Source organism: Carlito syrichta, unplaced genomic scaffold (assembly GCF_000164805.1).
Source record: "Carlito syrichta isolate Samal-C Ts95f unplaced genomic scaffold, Tarsius_syrichta-2.0.1 Scaffold120463, whole genome shotgun sequence".
NCBI classification, from domain to species: domain Eukaryota; kingdom Metazoa; phylum Chordata; class Mammalia; order Primates; family Tarsiidae; genus Carlito; species Carlito syrichta.
The window spans coordinates 123171-140577 of record NW_007064559.1 but is presented as its reverse complement, the minus strand read 5'-3'; the positions used below and the strand labels follow the sequence as shown (position 1 = coordinate 140577).

The 17407-nt window shown below is 43.2% G+C and overlaps 1 protein-coding gene across 1 annotated transcript in view; it reads right to left on the bottom strand.

Moving 5' to 3' along the window:
- Positions 1–17407, bottom strand: part of LOC103249390 (kinesin light chain 1) — a 136271-nt gene that overhangs the window by 34878 nt on the left and 83986 nt on the right. The window contains exons 5-8 of the mRNA XM_008048018.2: positions 7238–7499; positions 5326–5556; positions 1837–1915; positions 1113–1338 (exon numbers count right to left, since the gene is read on the bottom strand). Coding sequence (XP_008046209.2) covers positions 1113–1338; positions 1837–1915; positions 5326–5556; positions 7238–7499 — 798 coding nt within the window. The remainder of the gene's footprint in view (positions 1–1112; positions 1339–1836; positions 1916–5325; positions 5557–7237; positions 7500–17407) is intronic.

The following is a 17407-nucleotide window of genomic DNA, read 5'->3' as shown; positions in this document are numbered from 1 at the left end:
GGGGGGGGGGGGGGGGGGGGGGGAGAGTTGCAGAGCATGATCTCATTTTGAGAGGTATTGTTATGGGTGCTTTTCTTTTTTGTAAGGTTTTCTTTATTTTGTCAACTTTCAAATCTTCTTTTTAAAGAAATCACTTATGGGCCCGGTGCAGTGGCTCAAGCCTGTAATCCCAGCACTTTGGGAGGCCGAGGTGAGGGGACTACCTGAGCCCACAGGTTCGAGAACAGCCAGGGCAACTTTGCAAGTCCTCATCTCTACAATAAATCAAAAAACTAGCCGGGCAAAGTAGCGCATGCCTGTAGTTCCAGTTACTTGGAAGGCTGAAGCGGAAGGATCACCTGAGCCCAGCAGGTCAAGGCTGTGGTAGCCGTGAGCATGCCACTGCATTCCAACCTGGGCAACGGAGTGAGACTCCAACTCAAAAAAAAAAAAAAAAAAAAAGAAATTACTTATGCATACAAGTAGCTGTATCACTGCATTTATCTTCAAGAGACATTGGGCCCATGCTCTCTTCTTCATCCATACCATTCCCATCCTTGCTCAGGTCCCCTCTTCACACCCCAGCAACCTCACACAGGCCTCAATAGACCCCTGCCTCCTGCTCCAATCCCCTATTATATCCTGGGCACTAAGCCAAAGGAACCCTTCCACTACACCACTCGCAGTCCACAGGCGCCCTTCAGTAGAGGTGAAGTTGGGGGATCACAAAGGTGCAAAGGGCAAGTGGAATCCTAGATTTCCAGAAGGAGAAAAGTTAACCAGGTCTTCAGAAGATGGGAAGGATAATGACAGGTAAGGTGGGAAGGCTGCTTAGACAAAAGAAACCTAGTGCACAGTCTTATGGAAAAAGCTTAGTTTGGCTTGGGATGAAGGGTACATGTGGGCTATTCTAAAAAGGCAGAACTGGGTAGTTTCAGGCAGTGTCTATTCTGACTCAGTGATACCTTTGTCACAGAGCTTGCTAAATATTTTTAATATAACCGCTGGCTGTTTAAAGAGAAGTGGATATGGATGAAAAGTAGTTTATACAGACATACAAATATATGTTAAGGGCAAATAGGCTAAAACATTGTCACCAGGTAAAATTCCATAGATAAATGAAAATTACTCGCCTATAGACCAAGGCCAGGATGTTGAGCATGGTGGCCACGTCCGGGTGGTCATGTCCCGAAGTCTTCTCCAGGTCCTCCAGCGCCTGCTTGCAGAGGGGCACGGCCACCTCGTAGCGCCCCTGTGAGGCATACTGGATCACCAGGTTGTGGAGCGTGCGCAGCCGTGCAGGGATCTCATAGCCCCCCTGCTGGGCAGCTGCAGCTGCACTGCTGTGCTGCTGCTGGACTGCATGACAAAGGGCACATCAGGGGGTTGTAAAAAGAGCCAATGAGTTAGTTCCTTCACATTTTTCTTCACTAGCTGTGGTTCAAGTTAGCATTTAGCCCCAGTGCTACATAAATCTTTTCCTACTACTGCCTGGGCAGGCAACATAACAGCAGTGACTTGTCAAGGGTGGTACCACAGCCACTGACAGTGCCATGAGACTTCTCTTGGTACCATGAAACCAGCAGAAAAAGTAATTTTGACCTCTTTGTCCTGAAAGAACTCTCTACAATCATATCTGAACTGTGTATGCATGTCCCTGTTTCCCAGGACTCATCTAACATATTACTATATCCCAACAAGCAAAAATTGCTTAAGTTCTCTTGTGAAACAAAAGGCACAGGCTTTTGTGAGGTAAGCTACCCATACTAAGGTTCCACTAACAACTAAATGATGCCCTAAGAGGGAAAAACACCTCTCTATTGCCCATGACACATGCCCACATCATGCATCACTCACTTCCTTGCCCTGGATCATCTTCATCATTGGGGAAAAGGTCGTCCAGAGGCTCTTTGGCAGAATCGTTATCTTTGTCCTCCTATAAAACAGACCCAGAGCAACCCTTCAGCTTACATGTACTATACAGCCTGTCCTTAAAATATTTCATATTAAATCCATTTTAATTAAAAATCTCAGAAAAGATGATCTGTTTTTAACATCAAATATAGGATCATTCTCAGTTTGGCTTATCCATCAGTTTAAGGAGTAATAAGCCAGGCATGGTGGCTCACGCCTGTAATCCCAGCACTTTGGGAGGTGAAGGTGAGGGATTACCTGAGCCCAGGGGTTCAAGATCAGCCTGGGCAATTGGTGAGACCTTGTCTCTACAATAAATTAAAAAATTAGCCAGGCATGGTGGTAGGCACCTGTGGCTCTAGCTACTTGTAAGGCTGAGGTGGAAGGATCACTTGAGCCTAGTAGGTTTAAGGCTGTGGTGGCCATGAGCATGCGACTGCACCCCAGGCTGGGCAACAGTGAGACTCTGACTCAAAAAAAAAGGAATAATAAGCAGCTCGCTAGACTAGAGCACAAGCAAAAGCAGGCCAGTGTTGGACAAAATAGGCTATGGTTACATTTCTATGCCTTAAGACTCTCTGGAAGGGCCAGGAGCACAGGAAAACCCTGACTTGAAACAAAATCTTATTTGGAAACCAAGTTTGCAGAAACAAAGTAAAACAGAGCATCTCAGACCACCACAGAAATGGAGGGGCTAGACCCCCACCACAACAAGCTCCAGCAGGATCCTGAGAGTTGAAACCTCCCAGCTTCAAAAGGCTTGTGACTTGAGTGTATATGTTGGTGGAGATTAAAAAATACTAAAAATAAAAGTGTGTAACTCATGTTTCCTTACATGGAGCTGATTAGTGCAAAGAGTAAAACGAGTGACTACACAATGTAGAAAATAGACAACAGCTTCACCAGGTGAGAAATTAGCATCATCATGGGGCAGATGAAGAGTGTTTGGCTCCGGGAGGGGCAATCTGATAAAAACACATCATTTCCATAATATTCCTGCCTGGGATGCATATTCTAAACATAAACAAACCCACATTGAGGAATGATGTATATAGTAAGTGGCCTGCATTCTTCAGAACACCCGTGTCATGAAAGCCAGACATAGACTGAGACCCTGTTCCAGATGAAAAACAATCAAAGAGACATGACAACTACATGCAGGATGTTATCCTGAGCAGGACCCTGGAAAGGACTGAAAAATGTTGTGAAGGATGTGTTAAAACAGTGAAAGCAGAGCATGGACCACAAAAGAGATGAAATGCTGGGTCTGTGTGCATCGTCCTGAGTGCCCCTGGCCCTGGGTCTGTATGCACCATCCTGAGTGCCCCTGGCCTTGGACTGCCACAGGAGAGCCCCTTCTCCCTAGGGAAGGGTGCCCGGCAGCAGTAAGGAGAAGTGGCATACATTATGCCACCAAGTAAACACAGTTCAAAAAACAATCATAGTATCCTGAAAGGGTAGGGATAGTTAGCTCATTGTATATCCAAGTTTGATGTTTTTCCAAAATAAAAAATTGTTTAAGTCTCCAACACCATGAAATCAGCTTTCCCCTTCTCAATGTTCTAAAGGGTCCCAGGTCAGTCACTCCTGACACCAACAGCTCCAAGTGATTTTATTCCCAATAGCAACCTACAGCAGTGGGTCTTCTAAATCAAAACATTTAGTTGGCCGGGCTCTGTGGCTCAGCCTATAATCCCAGCACTTTGGGAGGCCGAGGTGAGTGGACTGCCTGAGCCTGTGGGTTCGAGACCCGCCTGGGCAACTTGGCGAGACCTCATCTCTATAATAAATCAAAAATTAGCCAGGTGTGGTAGGCATGCCTGTAGTTTCAGCTACTTGGAAGGCTGAGCTGGAAGGATTGCCGGAGCCCAGCAGGTCGAGGCTGCAGTGGCCAGGAGCGGCCACTGCACTCCAGTCTGGGTGAGTTGAGTGAGACTCCAACTCAAAAAAAAAAAAAAAAATTTAGTTGCCCCCCCTCCCACCTAGGGAAGACATGAGGGAGAAATGGTAAGCCTATTGAAGTAGGGTGTCACCAACTGAACTGTGTTCTCCACAAATTCCTATGTTGAAGTCCTAATCCTCAATGTGATAGCATTTGGAGATGGAGCCTTTGGGAGGAGATTATGGTTAGAGGAAGTCACAAGGGTGGGGCTCTCATGATGGGATTAGCATCTTTATGAGAAATGCCACAAGTTTACTCCTTCTCTCCCCACCATGTGAGAACAGAGAGAGAAGGTGGCAGTCTGCAAGCCAGCAAGAAAGCCAACACCAAGTCAGACCCTGCTGGCACCCTGATCTTAGACTTCCAGCCCCTAGAACTGTGGGAAAAGAACTCTTTAAGCACCCAGACTATCTTATTTCTTATGGCAGCCCAAGCAGATAAAGACAGTGAGTAAGTGTAGATATGCTGGTACTACGCAAAAAACTGTTCCAGTAGCCTAAGGATGGGGATTTGAATTAGAGACACAAATGTGGAACTCTGGTATATTAGCTATGTATGTGAACATGCCTGGCACTAGGTAGGCATTTTTAAAAGTTAGCTCTAATTGCAATCCTAGAATTCTGGACTGGGTGCTAGCACAGAAAAGGGACACTAGTGGAAGGACCGGTGACGTCCAAATCAAGTCTGTGGTTCACAGTAGAAAAGCAGCAATGTTAATGGCTTACTTCTGACCAGTGTTCTATGGTTATATAAGATGTTAACATTAGGGGTAAAGGGCATACGAACATTGTCTAGCTTTTCAACATTTTTGACAATCTAAAATTATGGCAGAAATAAAAGTTTTCTTAGAAAATTAGCTAACTGAATCAGAAACAGTGAGTGAGAAATAATTGAGACTACGATAAGCATCCAAATAGAGCCAAATAAAAAAAGACCAGTATCTGTGAAGAACCCTAACATTCCAGAAAGAGAAAGATACGGAGGCAAAAGAGGCCAAGGGGAGGCACGAGAGGTGGCTGGAGAGCCAGGTGGTGTCCTAGGAGCAGGGGAGAGAGTTCCAAAGAGAAAGGTGACACCAAAAGCACCACAAGCAGCAGAGATTCATCCAGAGTCAGGATGAGGCAGCTAGACTGGGTCACTACTGCTGACCCAGCAGATGATGGGTGTGGAGCCACTACAGAGGGGCAGGGAAGCTCCAATCAAGCTGGGGCAAACCTTACTGCAGGCACTGGCACCTCTCTGCATTGTGCCTTATAGTTACGAAGCATTTCTGCATCTTCTTACCATTGTTCTAACAATCACATGTGAAAAGAACCTGGCAAATAAAACTCTATGACTTGCCCAGGGACACCATGTCCAGACCCACATGCCCTGACCCTGTTAAATGCAATCACTAGGGTGGAGAAGAGTGTACTCTCAGCTCGACTGCAATACTTCACTAACCACAGCATGGCAAATGTCAGCAGCACATTCACTACAGAGTCACTCACGGATGGGGAAATGTCATCATCATATTTTTTTAGCTGATTCATAAATTCCAGGTGCTTCTTTTCTTCCTCCAGTTGAGCCACAGACTGCTCACTCTTCTGTAGTTTCTGCTGCGTATTGGCCAGTTCATCCCGCAGCCACTGATTCTCCTGGCACAGACGACGAACCTGCGCACGCAATTTCTGTTTCTCTGACTCCACGGCATTCAGGTGGTTTGACAAAGCCATCATAACCTGAGCAGACAGAAACATTTACTGCAGTATGCTATCCAACAGCATAAGTCCTTGCCATCTACAGGAACAGTCTATGTTGTAGCTCTAGCTTATACTCACAGGAGTTTTCTCCAGAGTACACAGAAGTACAATCTGCCATTTATTTCTCTTTTCCCTTCAGCCATAAAATATCAGATGCTCAGAACATACACACAAAAACTATTTTTTTATTTGAGAGCATCTCAGATGGACTAGCAATGAACAGCTACTCTTCTGATGAAATGTTATTATTTTACTTTCTATAAGAATGACTTCAACCTAACTTTCATAGACCCTTTCCCCTGTGTGAGACCGTGAGTACACACATGCAGATGTACACAGAGTGCAGGTTGGTGAGGGGCTGGTGGTGGGGTCGGGAAAGAGGACACATGCAGATCATCCTCCATGTTCCAAGGTGAAGGAGGACATCTCTGTAGCTACCACCAAGAGTCTGAATGCCCTGGGGCACACATGAGCTTATGTCACATCATGTAATCCAGCAGCTGTTCCAGGACTCTACCGGAAGTGCTTGTTAGTTTCTTGAACAGGACTGCCTGAAGCCATAAGCAGTTCCTCGGAGTGTAAGAGTGGAAAGAGCTGTGTGGGAGCCAGAGGGCCCAGTCTGTTCTTGCTTTAGATCATGTATCTGCTCTTTCTCTCATAATATAACAACCTCATTTTTACCCTCCCAGGTTTAAAACCTTAAACTCCAGATGGTGGGGCTTTTCCTTCCTTCCTTTCTAAGATATCTGGCTTATCTTCCAAACTAAAAAAGTAAGTTCAAGTTCATATCGCCTTTTAACAACAGAACTTGAGAAAAATAGGTTCACAATATCCAAGCAAAGCTACAGTTCTACAACTTGAGCCAGTAACATGGTTAGGATGCAGAACTCTAAAATTGGGGGTGGACAGCACTTCCTCTATGAAAGCAGACACTGGTGAGCAGCAGCCTCTCTTCTGCTCTATCCACTTGAGCACGATAGAAACAAAAGTTAATCAAACACGTGAAGCAATCTGACCCCGAGGTACTACAGAGCCACCAGCTGCTGGCCAGTGTCCATTCTCCTCTCCTTACATGCTCCTTAGGCTCCAAACACAGCATGCAAGTGGGAAGACACCATTCCCCAGCCTCCCTCACACCTAGGTGTGGCCATGGAAGGAAGTTCTGGCCAATGAAATGTAAGAAGAGTTATACATAATTTCAAGGAAGCAGCCTTCAAGAGAGGAGGCACACCCTTCCTGTCCCTTCCCTCGTGCTATAACAGTCATGTGGCTGTGGCCAGAGCACCCTCTTAATCCCCTAGACAGGCTACCAAGGTGTAGTGTGGCAGATGGCAGAAGCCTTGATGGCAGAGCAGCTACAGACCCTGACCAGGACAGCACACCTTGGCACTTGTTTTACATGTCTGTTTTGTTTTTGATATAGGCAGCCAAATCAAATCTTAAATGATACACAATAGTACCCACTATTCTAGCTCTGCTTTTTGAAATTCAGATATGCCCAAATCAATAGTCATTTATATAGCACACACAACATATAATTGGATCGGTTATTTTATAAGCAACTTCCTTCTCCTTCAGTGAAACTGCATATTCCAAACAAAGTCTCCATTTTTCCAAACCATCAAGTTCACGTTCACATCTAAGACATTCTCACTCGTACCTGTGCCTCACTCAAGCCAAGCTCTAACATCTCCAGTGACTTCCGGATCATGTTTGATTTCTCTTCCACCAAGTTACTTTCATCATCTTTCTTTAAACACTTCAATGTCTCCAGTAAACTCTGTAAAATGGAATTGTGCTCATTCTTCAGAGCTTCTAGCCCCTGAATTACTTGCTTTGTCTTAGAAATAATCTCATCCTGTGTAAGCTTCTCCAACTTGTCTTCCTTTATATACACCATTGTGGACATGTTGTCATACATTCTAGAACAGAAAAAGAAATTAGACACCTCATTGTAAACTTCATTTCTGCTACATCTTTAACAAAGTAAGCATCAGTGAAAACATTTATGTTTGTATTTTATAGGGAAATAATAAATATGTGCATTTGTAATTTGTGATCTTGAAATATCATGTTCTGCACTGTTTCTGTTTTTCTTTTCCCCACCCATTTAATTACTTTTCTGGTTTATGTCTGAATTCTTTTTTACGACAGCAACTGAAATTAATGCCAAAGAATAAAAGCAGCAAAACATCCAAATGGCATTTCCCAAACACATAACATCAGTGAACAAAATCTTCTCTGAATCTTTGCAAGCTTTTTCTCTTAATGAAATGCAGAAGGAACATTAAAATTTTGGTTAACACTTTAACCAGAGAAAGCCTTGAGAAGTGATAACACAGCTGGATGAAAGAAAAACCAGCCAAAGAACATGGAACAGAAGAGCAACAGGGAGGGGCTGACTCAAAAGACAGGGGGTCACCAGGGACAGGAATAGGATGGTCACTGGGCAGGCTCACCTGTTGATGGTCAATGGTGTAAAGCGCCATGGGGACAGGGCCAGGGAGAGGCCCAGGGTGATGTGATATAGTGTCTGGGACTGGCTTTGAAACACCAAAGGAAGAAAAAAAAGGGGAGAAGGAAGGGGCATATAAAACACTAGCAGCTGTTGTGTCAGACAACTGCTGGCACAGAGCGACAGCTCCCTTTATTAACCTCTCTAAGTTCTGTGTATGGCTTAAAATCCTATAATTAAGTTTAAACAACTGAAAGGTCACAAGCAGTAATCTTTTCAGCAGTGCAACAGGGATGGAGGCCAGGTTACACGTGAGAGTTATCTTCTTCAGAGCACTACCACCATCTGAAATCTCATGTGTTTAACAAAGTGTTTTATATCCCCTTGAATATAAGTTCTATTAAAATGGCAGGGACATAATCTTGTTGAATGCACAGCACCTAGGACAGCTCCCACCGAGACAGACCATCTGTGAATAGACAGACTAAAAGCCCAAGAAAGAGAAAAAGCTCCAAATAAGCACAATCAGAAATGCAAAGGATCAAGTCACAGCTGGCCCTGAAGAAATACAAAAGATTATCAGAGGTTACTATGCACAACTATACAGAAACAAACTCAAAAACCTAAATGAAATGGAGGACTTTCTGACATCACACAACCTCCGAAGGCTGAAATAAGATGATATTGAGACCCTAAATAGACCCAGGAAATTGACTCTGTCATAAGAAAACTACCTACCACAAAAAGTCCTGGACCAGGAGGAACTAATACCAATCCTATTGAAAGTATTCCAGGCAACTCTCCCCAAATCATTTTATGAAGCTAACATCATATTGATACCCAGACCAGGTAAAGATTCAACAAAGAAAGAGAACTAGAGGCTAATATCCCTGATGAGTATAGAAGCAAAAATTCTCAACAAGATTCTAGAAAATCGGATCCAACAACACATCTCAAAAATCATCCATCATGATCAAGTAGGCTTCATCTCTGGGATGCAGGGTTGGTTCAACACCTGCAAGACCACAGATGTAATTAAATACATCAACAGATATAAAAGAACCATGTGATTACATTATTAGATACAGACAAAGCTTTCAATAAAATCCAGCATAACTTCTTGATAAAAACCCCTGAAGCTGGGCTCGGTAGCTCAGCCTATAATCCCGCGCCTTTGGGAGGCTGAGGGGAGTGGATTGCCTGAGCCCACGGGTTCGAGACCCGCCTGGGCAGCGAGACCTCATCTCTACAATAAATTTAAAAAAAATCAGCTGGGCGTGGTAGCGCATGCCTGTAATTCTGGCTACTTGGAAGGCTGAGGCAGAAGGACTGCCGGAGCCCAGCAGGTTGAGGCTGCGGTGGCCGGGAGTGGCCACTGCACTCCAGTGTGGGCGACAGAGTGAGACTCCAACTCAAAAAAAACAAAAACAAAAACAAAAAAAAACCCGAACACCAAGATATAAAAGAGAACATACCTCAAAATAGTAAAAGCCACCTACAGTAAATCCATAGTCAATATATTGCTAAACGGTTGGAAGTTTGAAGCATTTCCCCCTGAAAACCAGAACAAGACAAGCCTGCCCACTCTCGGTCCTCCTATTCAACATAGTGTTGGAAGTCCTAGCTAGAGCAATCGGACTAGAGAAGGAAATCAAGGTTATCCAAATGGAAAAGAGGAAGTTAAGTTATCCCTCTTTGCTGACAATATGATCCTATAACTTAAAAACTCAAAAGAATCTGTCAAAACCTCCTTGCACTAATAAAGGACTTCGGCAAAGTCTCAGGGTACAAAATAACCGTGCAAAAGACAGTCACATTTTTATACATCAACAACAAACAGGCAGAGAACCAAATAAAAAACACAATCCCCGCCAGGCTCGGTGGCTCAGCCTGTAATTACAGCACTTTGGGAGGCCAAGGCGAGTGGATTACCTGAGCCTGAGGGTTTGAGACCAGCCCCAGCAACTTGGCCAAGTCTCATCTCTACAATAATTAAAAAAAAATTAGCCAGGCATGGTAGTGCATGCCTGTAGTTCCAGCTACTTGGAAGGCTGAGGCAGAAGGATCACCAGAGCCCAGCAGGTCGACACTAGGGTGGCCATGAGTATGCCACTGCACTCCAGCCTTGGCGACGGAGTGAGACTACAATTCAGAAAAGAAAAAAACCACAATCCTACCAGGCTCGGTGGCTCAGCCTGTAATCCCAGGACTTTGGGAGGCCGAGGCAAGTGGATTGCCTGAGCCTGCAGGTTTGAGACCAGCCTGGGCAACTTGGCGAGACCTCGTATCTACAATAAATAAAAAATTAGCAAGTGCTTGTAGTTCTGGCTTCTTAGAAGGCTGGGATGGAAGGATCGCCAAAGCCCAGCAGGTAGCCGCTGGGGTGGTCGTGAGTGTGCTAATGCACTGCACCCTGGGCGACAGAGTGAGACTCCAACTCAAAAAAAAAACCCAACAACACAATTCCATTCAAAATAGCCAGAAAAAAATGATATACCTTGGTATCTTCTTAGTCAAGAAGTTAAAGACCTTTACAATGAAAACTACAAAGCACTGCTCAAAGAAGTCACAAACAAATGGAAAAATATTCCATGCTCATGGGCTGGAAGAATCAACACTGTAGCCGGGCTCTGTGGCTCAGCCTGTAATCCCGCACCTTTGAGAGGCTGAGGTGAGTGGACTGCCTGAGCCCGTGGGTTCGAGACCCGCCTGGGCAGGCGAAACCTCATCTCTACAATAAAATCAAAATATTAGCCGGGCGTGGTAGCGCGCACCTGTAATTCCGGCTACTCAGAAGGCTAAGGCGGAAGGATCGCGGGAGCCCAGCAGGTCGAGGCTGCAGTGGCCGGAGTGACCACTGCACTCTAGTCTGGGCGACAGAGTGAGACTCCAACTCAAAAAAAAAAAAAGAATCAACACTGTTAAGATGTCCATCCTACCAAAGGCAATCTATAGATTGAACACAATACCCATCAAATTACTAGTATCATTCTTCTTAGACCTGGAAATGACAAAACAGAAATTCATATGGAAACAGAAAAGACCACGAATAGATGAAACAATCCTTAGCAAAAGAAAAAAAGTGGGAGGTATCATACTTGCAAATTTTAAACTTTACTATAAGGCTACAATAATCAAAACAGTCTGGTAATGGTACAAGAACAGGCACATGGAGCAGGATAGAGATTCCAGAAGCAAAACCTCAATTTCTTTTTTTTTTTTTTTTAACTCTAAAGTTGTGGGTTACGATTCAGGATTAGATATACAAGTGGTCATCGTACAGGTAAAGTTTGGGTCTCCCTTTGGTCCCTACTTCGCCTAGTCTGAGATCAAGTACGCTTACTGATATCCCCCTTTACCCATGCCCCCCCCAACCCACGCTCCCGTGGCAGTTTCTGGCTACTGCCAATATCCCTTTCTTATAGTATTATGGTAAATGTCCAGGGTCAGCTTATGAGTAAAAGCATGTGGTTATCCAGTTCTTTGTTTCTGTGATAAATCACTGAGTATTATAGACTCCAAGTCCATTCGAGTTGCTGCGAAGTGCATAATTTTGTTCTTTATGGCTGAATAATATTTCATCAAGTATATGTACCACATTTTTTTATCCAGTCCAGTTTCAATGGACAGCACAGTTGGTTCCATGTTTTTGCTATTGTTAAGAGTGCTGCAATAAACATGCGTGTGCAGGTATCTTTTTTATAGAGTGATTTAAGTTCCTCTGGGTATATTCCCAGAAAGGAGATTGCTGGATTGTATGGAAGGTCAATTCCTAGTTCTTTTAGAAAGCGCCACACTATTTTCCACAGAGGTTGAACTAGTTTGCATTCCCACCAACAGTGTACAAGCGTTCCCTTTTCTCTGCATCCTCACCAGCATCTGTTACAAAACCTCAATTTCTCAACTAACTCATCTTTCACAACTCATCTTCAACAAAGACTCCACCAAAACCCACTGGGAGAGGAGAACCTAATCAGTATGTGGTGCTGGGAAATCTGGCTAGCCACATGCAGAAGACTAAAACAGGCCCCTACCTATTAGCATACACAAAAATCAATTCCTCAAACTATAAGAATCTTAGAAAATGCAGAAGATACCCTTACAGAAATCGGAACAGGTAACCAATTCCGGATCAAAACCCAAATGCCCACGCCATAAGAGATAAGATAGACAAGTGGGACCTCATCAAACTGAGAAGTTTCTGCAAAGCAAAAGAAACCACTAAGAGAGCAGGGAGACAACCCACAAAAAAGGAAAAAATATTTACCAACTATATATCTGACAAAGACCTAATATCCAGGATCTACAAGGAACTCAAATATGCCAAAAGGAAGAAAAAAAAAAACAAAAAACAGCCCTATTAAAAATTGGGCAAAAGATACGAATAGAAACTTCTCAAAAAAAGATATTCAAGCAGCCCACAAATACATGAAAAAATGCTCAGCCTCGCTAATCATCGAAGAAATGCAAATTAAAACACACCAACTCAAAAAAAAAAAGAGATATCTACAGAGGCAGGTTTATTGTAACATAAACATTCACAATATTCACAATAGCAAAAACAAGGAACTAATTGTGCTGCCCATCAAAACTGGACTGGATTTTTTAAAATGTGGGCCAGGCGCAGTGGCTCACATCTATAATCCCAGCACTTTGGGAGGCTGAGGTGAGAAGACTGCCTGAGCCCACAGGTTCGAGACCAGCCTGGGCAACTTGGCGAGACCGCATCTCTACAATAAATCAAAAAATTAGCCGGGCATGATGGCACACGCCTGTAGTTCCAGCTACTTGGAAGGCTGAGGCGGAAGGATCACCTGAGCCCTGCAGGTCGAGGCTGTGGTGGCACTGAGCATGCCCCTGCACTCCAGCCTGGGCAACAGAGTGAGGCTCCAACTCAAAAAAACAAAATAAAATGTGGAAGGAACGGGGGAGGGGGGGCAAAAACAAAAATAAAAAGAGGTGGTACATATACACGATAGAAATTTTAAGCAGCCATAAAGAAGGACAAATTATGGACTCCACAGTAACTTGGATGGATTTAGAGTTTATCATACTCAGTGATCTATCACAGAAACAAAGAACTGAGTACACTACATGTTGTCACTCATAAGTGGACCCTGAACATTTATCATAATACTATAAGAAAGGGTTTTGCAGTAGCAGGATGCTGCTGAGGGGAGGTACATAGCATCAATAAAGGTACCTGATTGCAAACCAGATACAGTGGGGACCAAAGGGAGAACCAAACTTGACCTGTATGATGATCGTTATCTACCTAACCCTAAATTGTACCCCACATCTTTAAAATAATAAAAATAAAAATTTTTTTGAAAAGGCCCTGGATGAAGAAAGAAAGGCCAAATATCAGATACAGACTACACATTCCAGATTTGGGAGAGAAAGCTGTGAATATTTGAGAACAAAATCATGTTAGTCTCTGCTTCACCAATCTCACTGGAAAAATGACTTTTTGCATAAATATGAAGACTAAATTATTTTTGAAATTTGGAAGTTATCTTGAAGACTATTCAGAAATCCACCTCCACACCACTAACAGAGCCCAGAAAACAGCAGAAGAACTAAGGCAACTGTTTCACCTGACAGTACATCCTCTAACATGTGTTTACTTGGCATGAGGCTCTTCCCAGCTCCAGTGTAGCTCACCCATGCTGGGGGCCCGCTAGGGAGTACACTGCCACTCCACTAGGGGTCCCACCCATCTCTTTCAGCAATTCACTCCCAGCCTGGTATACAATACACACTTGCTACATGAGTGAATGAAATACTTTAGGACCAATTTTCAACAAACAAGATTAAACTGCACTAGATCAAAGTGAAGAGCTGAACACTGAGGTTCTTTAGGTTCCTATGAGTGAAGGGAAGGAGGTCTCCCAGATTGGTATCACCAGAGAAGGAAAAAATAAAATTTAAGTCCTCCTCCACCCTGGCGGCAGTCTTTCTGTTTGATATCCAAATGATATGACATGTATTCTTTTGTTTTTCTCAAAGTAGCAGATCCAAATGTTTTACTAAAACTCCCTCTGAGTTAAGCCTGGAACATACAGATGGATAAGGGCCTCACATTTGGGGACATGCAGGCAAGCAAAAGACAAGCTATACAAACAGGTGTACAAAGAGCAAAAAGTCCTGGGACCACGACTGTACAATGGAGCCCGATGATGAGGGGCAATGGTCAGTTCCCCTCTGGGAGAGGGGAGAACCATCCAAGGTAAGTCACTCTTACTACAGCCCGTCTCAAGGCAGGGCTGCAAAGGGCACTGCCAGCCAGTGGCAAAAGGAACCAAGGCCAAGATGTGACTGTGCCCACTGTGGGAAGCAGCTGCTCATCACTGTGAAGTCAGACTCAGCACCAAGGCCACTGGAGAAGAGGGCAGAGAGAGCACAGAAGACCTGCCCCCCAGTCACCACCATACAAATGTAAATACCTCCTCAGACAGGAAAACATGATGGCATATACACTCCTTGGTATCTCTTTCTTGATATCGCTCCTGATATACTGCTTGATCTCTCTCTTTGCTTCTAGGCTATGCCATTATAACCAAAGGTGGGTTATATAATAAACATTGTTAAGGCAACTGGCTACTTAGGAAAAAATAAAGTTAGACTTCTACCCTCACTATACACTACAATAAATTCCAGATTAATAAAATAATTAAATATTTTTTTAAAATTCACAGGAAACCAGAAGAATATATAGGCAAAGGTCTATATGCATGTAGGTCAAAGTAAAGGACGTTTTACAATAAAAGCAACAGCAGAAAACTGGAAAAGACTTACAAGAGTCTACTCAAAATAAGAAACTTCTAAAGTTGGATGCAAAACCTAAACACATTTCTGAGAGAACACTCTTTTGCAGTTCTTCACAGTGACAAGTTCGAAAGCACAGGCTCCAAGAGCTAAGGGACAGGTTATACTGATTTCTAAAAGGACAAAATTACTAGGAATCTAAGTTGACTTGAATGTTTTGTCAGCCTATAAATCACACTGTCCCTACACCTTCTCTCCATCTTACTCTGCACATGTCTCGAAGTGACTAGGTGGAACAAGAAACCAGTCAGAACAATGTCTGGCATCCCTGGGCATGCAACAAAGATGTATTCAAAGGACCAGTGAAGCAGCTTTGCAGCTGGTGCATGCTGTGCTCACCTGCCACGGGGCCTGCTGGAGGCTCAGTCTCCCCAAAGGCCAAGTACAACATTACTCGCCTGACCTGAAACAGAACAAGCTCAAAAATATTCCTTTCTCTATTCCTCCCACCTGAAACAAAAGCTATCCGGTCCCAAGTTATCCTAATTAACTGAAGAAAAATTTTTATTACGCCTTTATTTCCAAATCAGTCCTATTTTAAGTCCCAGTATTTTCTCTGTGAGAACAAAATAACTCAATGCAAAGTCTCCAGTGTAGAACCTGATAAATCTGAATTAAACTCCTAAAACACAAGAAGTCTTTCTTAGTTATCAAACCTCTACAACGTAATCTTTATTTTTATCTCATTTTAGAGCTCATTTTGTATCCATTATTTTAGCTTTTAGCTAGTGATTCATTCTTTGCAATTGGGTAGTATAATTGTTTTCATATATATTTGTTTTATTTTATTTTATTTTTTAAGAGATGGAGGGAGGGTCTCACTATGTTGCCCAGGCTGGGCTCAAACCGCTGGGCTCAAGCAATCCTCCTGCCTTAGCCTCCTACTAGCTGCAACTACAGATGCTCACCACTGTACCCAGTAGTATATGTATCTTTAATGTATATGATTCACATGTCCAATCACTTCAATAATTCACTCAAACTACCATACTATGAAGACATAAACAGGAGTGATAAGAACCTATCTCATCTGACTCCACATCCAGATCTCTGGTTAAATTCTGGCTGTATCACAGCTTGCTAGTAGTAAAAATGAAATGAAACAAAAGTAAAAACCCTGACTATAGCATTTTGTAACTTAGAAATAAAACAATACTGACTCTTTTAAAAATGTCATTTGAAAAGCAATTTAAAACAGACATGGTCTTTCACAAACTACCCCAATAAGGCAGAAATAAGGAAGTACAATGTTATATTTTCTTTTGTGTGTGTGTGTTGGAGTCTCACTCTGTCGCCCAGATTGGAGTGAAGTGGCATGCTACCAGCCACCGCAGTCTTTACCTGCTAGGCTCCAGCAATCCTTCCACCTCAGCCTTCCAAGTAGCCGGAACTACAGGCGCACACTACCACACTCAGCTAATTTTTCATTTATCATAGAGACGAGGTCTCGCCAAGTTCCCAGGCTGGTCTTGAACCCGCGTGCTCAGGCAATCCACTCACCTCAGCCTCTCAAAGTGCTGGGATTACAGGCTGAGCCACCGAGCCTGGCCTACAATGTTATACTTTCAAGGAGCTTACCTGCCCTTTGGAAACAGAAAACCAAAAAAAAAAAGAAAAAGGTTCTTGATAAAGAAGGTAACTAAAAATCCATGCTTAGCTGACTCATGCATGTAATCCAAGCACTTTGTGAGGCCAAGTTGGGAGGATCACCTGAGTCTAGGAGTTCGAGACCAGCCTAGGCAACATAGTGAGACCTTATCTCTACAAAAAAAATTAAAAATTTAAAAATTAGCCAGGCATTGTGGAGTATGCCTGTAGTGCCAGCTACTCGGGAGGATGAAGTGGAAGGATCACCTGAACCTGGGAAGGAGATCAAAGCCACAGTGAGCTGTGATCTTGCCACTGCAGTCCAGCCTAGGGACAGAGCAGGACCGTGATTCAAAACAACAACAACAAAAACAAACAAACAAACAAAAAAACCAATACTTGAAATAAGATTTAACAGTTCAGATAGACAAAGTAGAACTATAGCATCTTTCTATGTATTCTTCAGCATCCTACTTAGCAGGTAAGGATGTGTACCTCTACAGTAACTGAAAAGGAATGGCCATCAACGATACCTAATATGCAGGCCTGGAATTCATGCTCCATCACTCAGCTTTCACAAAAACACCAGACAAGAATATTAATTTGCACATTCAGTTGCTTTACTTCTACTGTGAAATAATTGAGCAGGGGTAATATGCAAGATAGAAAATAGTTCCCACTACACACTTAAAATGTACTTTTAACTTGTCCTTTATGACAAGAGTGATTTTTTACTTTAACACACTAGTGCCTTAAAGAGAAAACCTTCAGAATTACAATTAACTCCGTGGTAAAAATGGTAGAAACTGACAAATTTAGAGAAGACAATTCTGTACAATGCTGTTATGTGCTACGTAACAACACTTCCATCAACAACCAGTCATATATGTGACCATGGTCCCATAAGATTATAAAGCCTATTTTTACTGCACAAAACACCATTGCGTTACAATCACCCAC